General features: G+C 41.3%; 1 protein-coding gene across 1 annotated transcript in view; it reads right to left on the reverse strand.

Annotated features, from left to right (window-relative positions):
- Positions 1-11,414, reverse strand: part of Tpp2 (tripeptidyl peptidase 2) — a 101,297-nt gene that overhangs the window by 57,657 nt on the left and 32,226 nt on the right. Inside the window, exons 8-15 of the mRNA XM_023715193.1 lie at positions 10,815-10,891; positions 8,764-8,891; positions 8,239-8,338; positions 4,163-4,311; positions 3,237-3,352; positions 2,538-2,706; positions 1,732-1,889; positions 805-881 (exon numbers count right to left, since the gene is read on the reverse strand). Of these exons, the coding sequence (XP_023570961.1) occupies positions 805-881; positions 1,732-1,889; positions 2,538-2,706; positions 3,237-3,352; positions 4,163-4,311; positions 8,239-8,338; positions 8,764-8,891; positions 10,815-10,891 (974 nt within the window). The remainder of the gene's footprint in view (positions 1-804; positions 882-1,731; positions 1,890-2,537; positions 2,707-3,236; positions 3,353-4,162; positions 4,312-8,238; positions 8,339-8,763; positions 8,892-10,814; positions 10,892-11,414) is intronic.

Genomic DNA, 11,414 nt, shown 5'->3' on the forward strand with positions numbered 1-11,414 from the left:
CAGCAATTAACCACTAAGAAGAATATATGCAGTGTATTATTTGTTAAAACTGTACTTCTGATTTGATTTGAAACTGTCTCATTGCTGTTTATCAATAAAACTTTAAAAAAAAAAAAAAAAAAAGGAAGGGACGCCCTCCATTCATGATGACTTGGAAGGAATCTGGTCACTTGAAGCAAAGGAAGCCACTATGCCTATGCACAAAACTCAAGGAAACCTGAATGCAGAACAGAAAGCTGCCCCAAATGTGGAACTGGGTCTACAGAACGACAGGGCACCAGATGGAGCTATCAACAGGTCACTGCTATTTTACGGAGCTTGAACTTGACTCTGGGAGCCATACTGATCGACAATTGTGCTGTATTACAAGTGAACCTTAGATCTCTGGTTCCAGACAGAGATCTGGAGAACAACACGCACAGGTGTGAGTCTGGAGACAGAAGGTGACTGGACAGTAGAAGAGACAGAAAAAGGTCATCCCAGATACAAGGGACACAGGACAGGGTGGCAGAGGTTGAAGTAACACTGTCAGGTCCTAAAGGACACAGGTAAATGAAGGTGAGGCAAGGTCAGCAGCAGCAACTTGTCAGAGGTACTTTCTGTGGAGGGTCGGGTGGGTGCCAGGATGATCTGTTCTGGTAATAGGTTGGCAGCATGACACCCAAAATTCATGTTAGCTGGGAGCAGAACTTAGCTCTCATTACAGGGCTCTGGCCCATCATCTGTTAAAAAGTCCACATTATTCAACAAATAACCATTTACAACCCAGATGCAACAACAAGCTATGAAAAACCTCTCACTTACTTTGCTGCTATAACTGCGGTGATTGGAACTCTGAACAGAGGGCCTGCGTTAGGGGAGGCTATGTCATAGCCACACACCTGCAAACAAGAAGGGCATGTTTCAACAGCCACAAACGCACTTGTAAATACGCAATCAAATGGCACACCCTAGTTACTAAATGAATTAATGTTAAAATACATATAAGGTGCAATCGGTATTTAGACACGTGAGCACATAACAATACCAGAAAGCTCAAACAAAAACATTTACACTAATTGACTGAGACTAATGGGAATATGAGCTGACAGGTACAAACTCATAACTATGCTCAACTGCAAAATGGCTCAAACTAACACTGCAGACACGACTGGAGGTAGAGACCATTACACCATTCTGTGTTTCCTAATAACTACCTTATGTCTAACAGATCCTTTCTTCATCTGGGTATTAAAGGTAACTAGAACTGGGATTCCCCTGAATTAAACGAAAGACAAATTATAGGGAAGACCTAACTGGAAAGTCTTACAGTTTTGCTTCTCTTCCTTGTCTCCTTTAAGTAAGGATGTAATATGACATTCTTAAAGTACTGACTGCTTAAAAGAGCTATAAAATCTAGCAAATGTAAAGGTCTAGTTGTTCCTTTACAAGAAAATAATACACCACAAACACAAGTGGGGCATGGTTTGCTCCTAACTCTCAAACATTACACATTAAAAAAAAATGAAGAGGGGTTGGAGAGATGGCTCAGTGGTCTAAGGCACCTACTTGGAACAAGCTTGGCAAAGCACAGGGACCACGGTTCGATCCCCCAGCACCACATGCCAGTCAGCCCCGCCCCCTGGTGGGCTGAGCTGGCCACCCACCCACACAATAAACAAATGTAAAAAATAAATAAATAAATAAACAGTGGAATATATTTAAAAAAAAAAAGAATGAAGACATCAATACCTCTGTATAGTGTAATCCTTCTCTCAAGCCTCTGGGATCCACACGTATGTTTATGTGTCTACACTGATTCATGAGTTCCAAATGGCTGGGACACTGAACCCAAGATGAATTTGAAGTTAAAGCTAAATGAAGCTGAAGGGATATTTTTTCAGAGTTTTCTGGCATTAAAAAGACCAAAAATTAAAATTAGCAATTTTTTTTCCATTTTAAAAAGTTCAAGCTTTATAAAGATAATTTAGCAGGTTAGTGTGGGCAGCGGTAAAATGGCCTAGACACGAACATCCAAAACCCTAGCTTCAAATAAAACAAACACAGAATCTTCTAGTACACTCATGAGACCTACTCATACCTCTAGCAAACACTGCTACATCATAAAATGTGGTGTTTCAGTGGGTATTTTAAATTACTATCTGCAGATAACAGCATCTGAAGACAGGCAAACCCAGGGATGCCCATCTTACACCTAAACGCGCTGCAGTTCTCTTTGGCTGCTCTTAGGCCCTACACTCACTAAAAACCTATCTTATATGCTCATAGTAAAATGGGGAGACAACAGGAATTTGCTATGTTACTAAGAGTTTCATAAACTGTGGGTCACCCAAGGACCACCCAATTGACTTCCACAGTAGTACAGATGCTAAGGGAATGGCCATGGGACTGAGATTCCTAACCGCCCTGGTATTTTCAAGTCTGTCACTTTTAAAACAATACACTGCCTACCCAGAACAATGGAGTATTTCTAGACCATGTACCATGCCTGGGAAGCAAAATGGGGCATGTCTGTTTCCCAGTGGCCTACTGCTTACCAGTGTTCTCTGGAAATGCCGGCTCGATGCCAACACCATGATCTGAGGGTGCAGTCACTTGAACAGGGTCTCGGAGGTAGATGCCGCGGTTACTTCCAACAGTAACTGTAAAGCCTAATCTATTAGCAAATGATGTATTCTGAACGAGGTAGTCGTAGGCTTTATCAACCTAAATGAAAGAATATAAGCAAGAAGACATACATGGTTGAGCCAAGACAATACTTCATTGCCAATTACCCATCTATCTTTCAATTAGCAAAACATACGCAAAAGTTCGTTTCTATATACAGTTCTCTAAACTGTCAATAGCTCAGCAAAGAGGGCAATTCTATAGTCTTATTCAAAAGACCAGTCCAGTTACCACTGGGGGAAAACCTGCTGTGTCACACATCCTTCAAACTGTTATCTCAAGTGACCAAATGTAGACACTGACCCACGTACCATTATAACTGACCAGCTTTTCTTTTACTTTTCTGCTTTAAATCTGAAACTTGTGTATGTTCTTCATGTTTCTGCATCTTAGCACAACAAATCTGTCTGTACTACAAAATGTGTTTGGGTATCCTTTGTGCCTACAGATATACAGCCATACAACCTACAATTAATAAATGTTGAATAGTTGCAGTATTATTACCCAGCGATATCTAAAACACTATCTTAATGACTGGCCTTAGAACCAGCTTTCCACACTGACAGTACCTGAATAATACCATGTCCTTGGGCAAATACTTCTATATTCTCAGCCTTCACTGCAGTATTTTCTAGGGCTCTTCTTACTGAATGAACCGTATAGTCAACGTTATTGGCTTTCAGACCTAAAGTCAAGAAACAAAAGTGTTGAGATACTTTACATCTTGAAGCCCTTTTCCTCCTTCCAGTACGATGACATGTAACCTCTCTACTTCACGTCTTGTGTTTCCACACTCACACTGAGCAGTCGGACTCAAGTTGTGAGCCTCACACACACACCTAACTCAACAGAAAACAATGGCGCACAGAGACCAGGATTTGATCTCCGACCCCACATGCTGTGCTGAACAGGCCCTCGGGGCATGAGGCATGGTGGCACATGCCTGCAATCCCAGCACTTGAGAGGCTGAAACTGGAGAAGCACTATAAGTTGACCTGTGTAGTGAGACCCTGTACTAAATACATTAAAGAGAAAGAGAAAGAAAGAGAGAAAAAGGAAAGGAAAGGAAATGAAGGAAGAAAAATTAAGAAAGAAAGAATAAAGAGAGAAAAGCAAGCAAGCAAGTGCACAGACTGATCTTTGGGGCATTTATGAAAGCTATGCAGAGGTGATATAAATGTATGAAGCAGACACCTAGCTACACCTGAGTAATGTTTTACTTAAAACATTTCTGGTCAAACACTATGGTTTCTGACAACAATTTCCAACTGAGATACAAGTTACAAATACCAGAGAGCTTCAGAAAAAAAAAATCAAACAAAACCCTAAAAAATCCAATTACCCAAGAATCAGAATCTGTGAACCTGGATCTCAGAGACTAGTATCTATTAAAAGCTTCCTGGCTGATTCTAGCACGCAGGCAGGTCAGAGCTGGGGAAGTTATGGAAGCCACCAAGCTGCAATAAGGGAGGACAGTAGTCAGTGACGACCTCACCTGAAAGTACCAAGGCGATGCCTCCACATGCATTGGGGGAAGACATAGACGTCCCGTTCATCAGCTGGGTCCCCCTCAATGTCCAGTTAGGAACAGAAGCAATGGCTCCTCCCGGTGCGCTGATGCTCACGCCAAGGGCCCCGTCCGCACTAAAGGAAAGGAAAAGCCGTTAAAGTCTGCTTATGGTGGACACTGACAGGCACGCCTAAAAGGCTACTGGTCAGATCAACTGTATCCTAATACTGTGAATTATTCGAAAGCATTCCAAATAATGGCGCTGTAAAAAAGCTAAATGACAAAAACTGCTACTGTAAAAAATCAGTGGGGGTAAAACACCAAGCACAGCTATTTCCCATCAGGTGGCGAGAAATCACTTGCATGTATCTGGGCTTATACGTGGCAGCTCAAAGGTTTTAGTCAAACAAGTGCTCCTACTACTGGATAAAGGTACTTTTCTCCATAAAAATTTTTTTTAGCTTGTTTAAAGTCTAGTATAGTAAAATGGAAACATAATGTGGGTCAAATATGTAATTTACAGTTATCTAAAGCTACATTTAAAAGGACCGACAAGCAACAAGTCAATTTAAAACTCCATTTTACTTAGCAGGACACATCCTAAGTGTTCATAGCCTGTAACTGCCAGGAAATGGAGCTAGAGCACGTTCTTCTTTGGACTAAGTCTTTAACACACAGCTGCATACCGTACACCTACAGTGCACCTCCATTCAGACGGATCTCTCAGGACTGCATGTGGCCCCTCGGGACAGCTCAAGTTTAACAGGACCATGCAGAGGAGGGCTTCAGGGAGCCAAGATTAATGAGCTACAACTCTTGATCACATTGTCATTTAACACATGCTCTATCCTGTCCCATGGGGGCCTGCTCATTAGCTCAGCTGTTTAAGCGCCTGCTCATGCAAATGCAGTCAGGCCCAGGACACTGCGGCTCAATCCCCACCTCCACCTGCCTTACCAGACCGGCCCTTAAGGCAGCCTGAGCCAGCCAAAAATAAAAACTAAATAAATAAATCATTCTCTGTCCCAAGGAAAGAAATCACATAATGATACATACTTCCTCAGAAAAACTACTGCATGGCCTCCTCCTCTATAATAATTCCCCCAGATGAGTAAAGTTTTTAGTCTTGGCTAGACATATGAGGGCAATTTGGTTTCACATTTTCACAGAGCACTGAGAGCAAGGCACATGTCGAGACTTAGAATGATTTCTACGTTCTTTTTTGCACCATGTACCTTACCTACTAATGCTCAAAATGAACACTAGGCATTCTATAAGTAGAAGAAATTAACTGCAAAGACTCATGAATATGAACTACTTTCCACTGCCCTTTACTGGTCTGTCACTAGCATATGCAGCACTTAACAGTCATACAGTATGCCTAAGGCTTGGGATAGAGCTCAGTGGCACAGTGTTTGCCTGGCACACGTGAGATCATGAGTTCAAGTCCTAGTATCTGGGGGTGGGGGAACATTCCCAAGTCTTTAAATGAGTACTCTACAAATGTTTAATAAACTGTCAAAGGGCCAGTCAAATAGCTCAGTGGATTAAAGCACCTGCTTAGGCAGATGCAGGGGCAGGGAGTTCAATTCCCAGGCCCTCTGTGATGGCCTTTGAGACTGGGCAAGGTGGCATGTGCCTGTAATCCCAGCACTTCAGAGGCTGTAAAAAAGAGGATCACTGAGTTCCATCTACGCAGGGAGACCCTGTACACCCTGTCCTAAATTAAAAAAAAAAAAATTTCCTTAAAAGTTAAAAAAAAAAAAATTAGTGGTACTTTCTTTTCAAATTACCACATATAACAATTCCAACAATTCAGCCCACTTATGCAGATGTTATCCAATAATCTGTCTTTAACAGATATGCCACACTAGGAAACACCAGGAAACGAAGCAGATGCTGAATGTCTGATGGTTGATGCTTATGGAGGGATAATAGTTTTCAAAAGCACTATAAAATGTGTCAATGACCATTAGTCCATTCTATATTTTACAGTCTAATAGACAAATCTAATAATTTGACCAAGTATTTGCAATGGCATTTCACATGTATTAATAAACATGACATAAATTCAACTCTTAGAGCAAATGGTTTGAGTATGTTTTAATACCAATTTCACTCAGTTCAGTCCTTAAACTGTGCAACTGGTTTATGAATATGTTTGGTTTTGTTTTGTATTTTAGGGAAGGGTCTACAGGGTGTTCAGGGTCTCACTACTACATCGGACTCATAGTGATCCACCTGTTTACAGCCTCCCAAGAGCTGGGATTACAGGCGTGCTAGCACATCTAGCCTCAATTACTGTCTCAGCATGCCTCTGGCAATGGGGCCGGCACAGCAGGCCCGAGGATCAAACCCCTGGCCCCTATGCCTGCTTGCAGGAACTTTAATCCACTGAGCTATTTGTCTGGGCCCAAATATGTTTGTAATACAAGCTTCCCTTATAATTCACAAACCTTCTGCCATTTACTTAAAATAATTCTTTATACACTTTCTGTTTTCTTCTTTGATAATGGAGATTGAAGGCAGGGCACATGCATACTAAGCATGGACTCTACCATAGGACTACCCTCCCAGCTCCGCGAAGAATTCTTAGAACATTTATGGCAAGTGATTGGAAAAGGGTGGCTTAAACATGCTCTAATAATTTGTTTTTGTGCTGACTGTAACAGAAACTTAATATTTTAAAATCAATTTTAAAAGCAACACATTTAATAATTTAAGACTTTTATTAATTGAACATAAACCATATAAACCTCTTCTAATTTTTAACTCCTATTCACTCTTCTCCAGTGGCATTAGCTGGGCTAAGGAAGGCAGCTCATGGCACTGGTACAAGATCAATCTTTCTGCCAGGCGCCATGGTGCATGTCTATGCTCCCAGCCCCCGGGAGGTAGATGCAAGAGGAGGGCTGCACAGAGAGCTGAAGCCCAGCCCCTGAGCTGTGCAGTGAGACTCTATTTCAAAAACAAAATGGAAGAGAACAAAACAATATAACTAGTTGATAAATCAATAGTTTATAATTAATGAAGTGAGCTTACTCTTTAAAATGAACAAGGTAGATAGATACAATGCATAGAATTTAATATTATCATATTTGCTTTGCCAGCCAATTTTCTAACCGTACCTTTTGGAGTTTCTTTTACCATCTATTTTATACCTCACACACTCATCTCCTCAGTGCCACCGAAGCAGCTTAGTGTGATAAGCTAGCTATCTACTAACACCCGCTTACCCTTGGGCTCCTGCTCTGCACACACAACCTCCCCTTTCTCTCAACATCTACCAGTTCTTCAAGAACAGCCCCAGTGTCATCTCCTCCAACTCTTCCTGTGACTGTTCCTCCTTTGCTGTGCCCTCAACAATGGCATTCTCACTCAATCCAGACCACAAACTTTTTTCATGTCTCCCAGGGCATACCTCCCACTGCAGTAATTGCTGTACCAAGTTCTTTGAAATCAACTCCAAAGAAGGCATGAATTAAAATAGGTTTTATTTTCCAGAGCGTGCTTGTATTCACTGGTCAGAATGAGTGATTATAAAAATTAGGACTAAGTCCAGAGAAACATAATCATTTCCTAAAATCAGAGAACTATAGTTCAGAAGATGGCAGGACCAAAACAGATGAGTGTCACTTGTCAACAGAACTTTCGGTTTATGAATTCTACACAAAACATTCAAAATATGTTATATGTACAGCACTTAGGTATGCAGGGTCCATAACTGATGCTTTGTGAAAGCTGAGGACCTTTATTTCACCAAAGTTCAAATATCAGCATTATTTAAAACACAGCCCTTTGCTGTATGAGCCCCATCCCTGCGCTGAGATGGCAATTGAGACTGGGCGTGGTGGCGCTCACCTATAATCCAGCTCTTAGGAGGCTGTAAACAGGTGGATCTCTACAAATCCGATCTACAAATCCCTGAACACCCTGTAGACCCTTCCCTAAAATACCAAACAAAACAAAATAAGGCCCTCCCTTGTTCTCACTGAAAACTCTGCCCTTTACAACCTCTTAAACTAGTTTAATAAATATATACAAAGGTGCCATGCACCTACCTTGGGCCTCTAGAAGACCACGTATATTGATTTGCAGGTAATTTCTCTCTCAGTGAATATTCAGCAACCATCATATCAGGAGAAACGTAAGCACCAACACCTGTAGGGCAGATCTGTCATTAACAAAGGATTAAAAATACGCCTAATGGACCCTGATTCTCCCAATGAAATCCACTGTTCGTGTGGGTAAATCGGTTATGCACAAGTATCTACGTCAGTTTTCTCGCTTGTAGAAAGAGATGGATAGGTAAATGGAACGATAAAGACTTAATTAGCAGGATTCTTACATGGGTTATATAACAGCGTACAAAGACAGCATCTATACTTCCATTAAACCACTTATTCCAGTCTTTTTAAAATTATAGTAAATTGAACATACATTGGTTCTCTTCCTAGACTATTAATGGTCAGCAGTGTACTGTACTCAGAGTGGTACAGTTAACATTTGATTGTGGCCTGTGATTATAGCAAGTGATTGGAATAACCACTTTTTAAACATCTGTATTTCGAAACCAGGAAACTAACCTATCACACTTGATGTGGTTCCACCCGGACAACCTACTGTCGAAAGGCATGGTCCATTATTTCCAGCGCTTGAAACATAAATTATATTATGTTTCCACACTGCTTCATTAATTACTTCACAAATCCTCCTGAAAAAGAGAGACTTTTTTTACATAAAAGCAAATTGTAACATAGGATGCAAACTGCAGGACCAAGCCAGTTCAGTGCACAGGGACCAGGCTGGATCCCCAGCATGCTGTACTGGCTCTGCCTCTGGGGCGCACTAAGACAGTGATTAAGAATGGGTGCGGTGGTGCATGCCTGTAATCCCAGCGCTTGGGAGGCTGAAAACAGCAGGATCACTATGAGTCCAAACTGTGTAGTGAGACCCTGTACTAAATACATTAAAAAAACCAAACAAACAAACAAAAAGAACTGAGCCAGCAGCCCTGTGTAAGTGGGTAGGCACAAGAGCACCTGGGCACTTTCCCAAGCTGGAGGTGCTCAGTCAGTCTTCCCCAGGGCGTCCGTTTCGGTGGAGTGCTACGTACCAACTCCAGAGGATGTGCTCTCATTAGGGTTAGTGTAGGGAGGAGTCATGGGGCCAGACTGAATATGTAGAAAACGCTAGGTACAATACGTTACATGCTAAAGTGTAATACAACGTACTAAGACATTAGCAGTAACTGGCACCTTTAGTGGCAGAGATAAAGCGGGCATGTGGCACTAGAAGGATGTACTATTTTAAGATGTAAGAAATCTGGGTAGAGGCTAGGAATATAGCTGAGTGGCAGAGCACTTACTGAGATTAATGAACAGAGATGAAGTTAGACTACGAAGATGAGAATGGAGTTAAGGTACAAAAGCACAAGACCAAATGGTCCTTGACAGTCCTAGGTGTGAATATCCAAGTAAAGAAAGAATACTAGGCAAAGATGACCTTAAAAGATTAAAAGTGAAAGGAGAAAATAAGTGAGGAAAAACAGGCAAAAGAAGGCATAAGTGCATTAATGAATAACTTTATTTAAGAATGACTATGTGCATGTCACAAGGGCAGCAAAGCTGTACCTCACAAGAACCTCAGTACTAGTTATTTGAGAAAATTAAATCCGGTAGCAGCAAATTACAAGGGTTAGGTTGAGAAAATTTTCATCTTTTTCTTTTTATGGTACTGGGGGCAGAATTTTGGTACTGAGCTACCTCCTCAGCCCTTTTATTTATTTTTATTCTGAGACAAGGTCTTACAAATCTCTGTTCTAACTTGCAAGCTTTTCACTTCAGCCTGCCAGAGAGCCAGCATCAAAAGATGTGCCACCATGCCCAGCTACAATTTCCAGCTGGTGGAACCTTATTCAACTGCAAAAGAAATAGCTGATGGCTGTATTCTAAAAGCCTGGTGCTAGGAATAGGGCAGAGAGTGTCAAAATGTTAATATTCAAAATAAAATTTCAAATATTATGAAGCAAAAGAGATAAGGGAAGGTAAGATCAGGTCAAGGACACAACACTAAGTCTAGAGCAAACTAATGACACAGGGAGAAGAGGCCTGGGGATGCGAGGCACAATGCAGTGGAGGGGACATGAGGAGATGGGACAAGTGGAGGCAGCGAATACACACAGCCAGCAGCAAGCTTTGCAGGAACGGCAGGGCTGCAGCGAGTCTGAGGGTCTGTCCACTAAAGGCCACTCCAGGAGTGTTCAGGTGCTTGTGGGATGAGTAAGTGCAGTAAGGGGCTGCCCCTTGGAACTAAATGGCTGACAAGTGAGGGTGGAGTGAAGCCAGCACTGGAAGATCAGAGGGCTGGATGGTTGCAAGTCTCAGAAGAGCCACCGGGTGTGCAACCCCAGCCCACAACGTCCTGGGAAGGGAGGCTCTGGCCTGAGTGCTGAGTGACACTGGCACTGATGTCGAAGATGTGACGTGGCCTTGGCAGCCTGGGGTGCTGGAGATATGTTACTCAATAACTGGACAACTATCATTTGTTCACTGCAAAGTTCAAAGCAGTCATTTAAAATATTTAATCCTTTTCATTAGACAGGGGTCTATGCCTAAAAACTACCAAGAATACTCACCCAGAATTTGGCCAGTGAGTTGCTTCGCCATAGCTGTAGTTGACAAGATCACACTTATGATTTATAACTTCTATCATCTAGTAAAAAGATTCAGAGGCTAGTTTAGGCAACAATTTAAAGACACACTGCTAGTAAAACAAAGGAATATAACGATTAGTTTCTTTTTTCTTTTTTTTTTTTTGATACATGCAACTTTATTTTTCATTTTGATTTTAGATTTATATGGTGAACTACCTCTTTGGTTTTAAATATGTCCCAAGAGCACTATTTTATTCTATTTCACTTGAGATTGAACTCAGGGTCCCGTGCATGCCACACAAACCCTTTATCACTGACCAGCAGTGCTGGTGGAAAAAAGTTATAGTTAGTCAATCCACTATAGTTCAAAATATAAGCCTCTTATAGTTTTGTTATCCATCACAAATTAGTTGCATTTGAACATTTTATTCTATAAATCACTAGATGATCTTTTTATTTATTTATTTATTTTTATTGCTCTTGTATTTTTTTTTCCTTCCATAATTTTATTGAGAAACAAATAGCAATGAGACAGTTTCAAACCAAATTGGTAGGACAGTTTCAATAATTAACACATTGTAT

The sequence above is a fragment of the Octodon degus genome, unplaced genomic scaffold (assembly GCF_000260255.1).
Source record: "Octodon degus isolate 3935 unplaced genomic scaffold, OctDeg1.0 scaffold00039, whole genome shotgun sequence".
NCBI lineage: Eukaryota > Metazoa > Chordata > Mammalia > Rodentia > Octodontidae > Octodon > Octodon degus.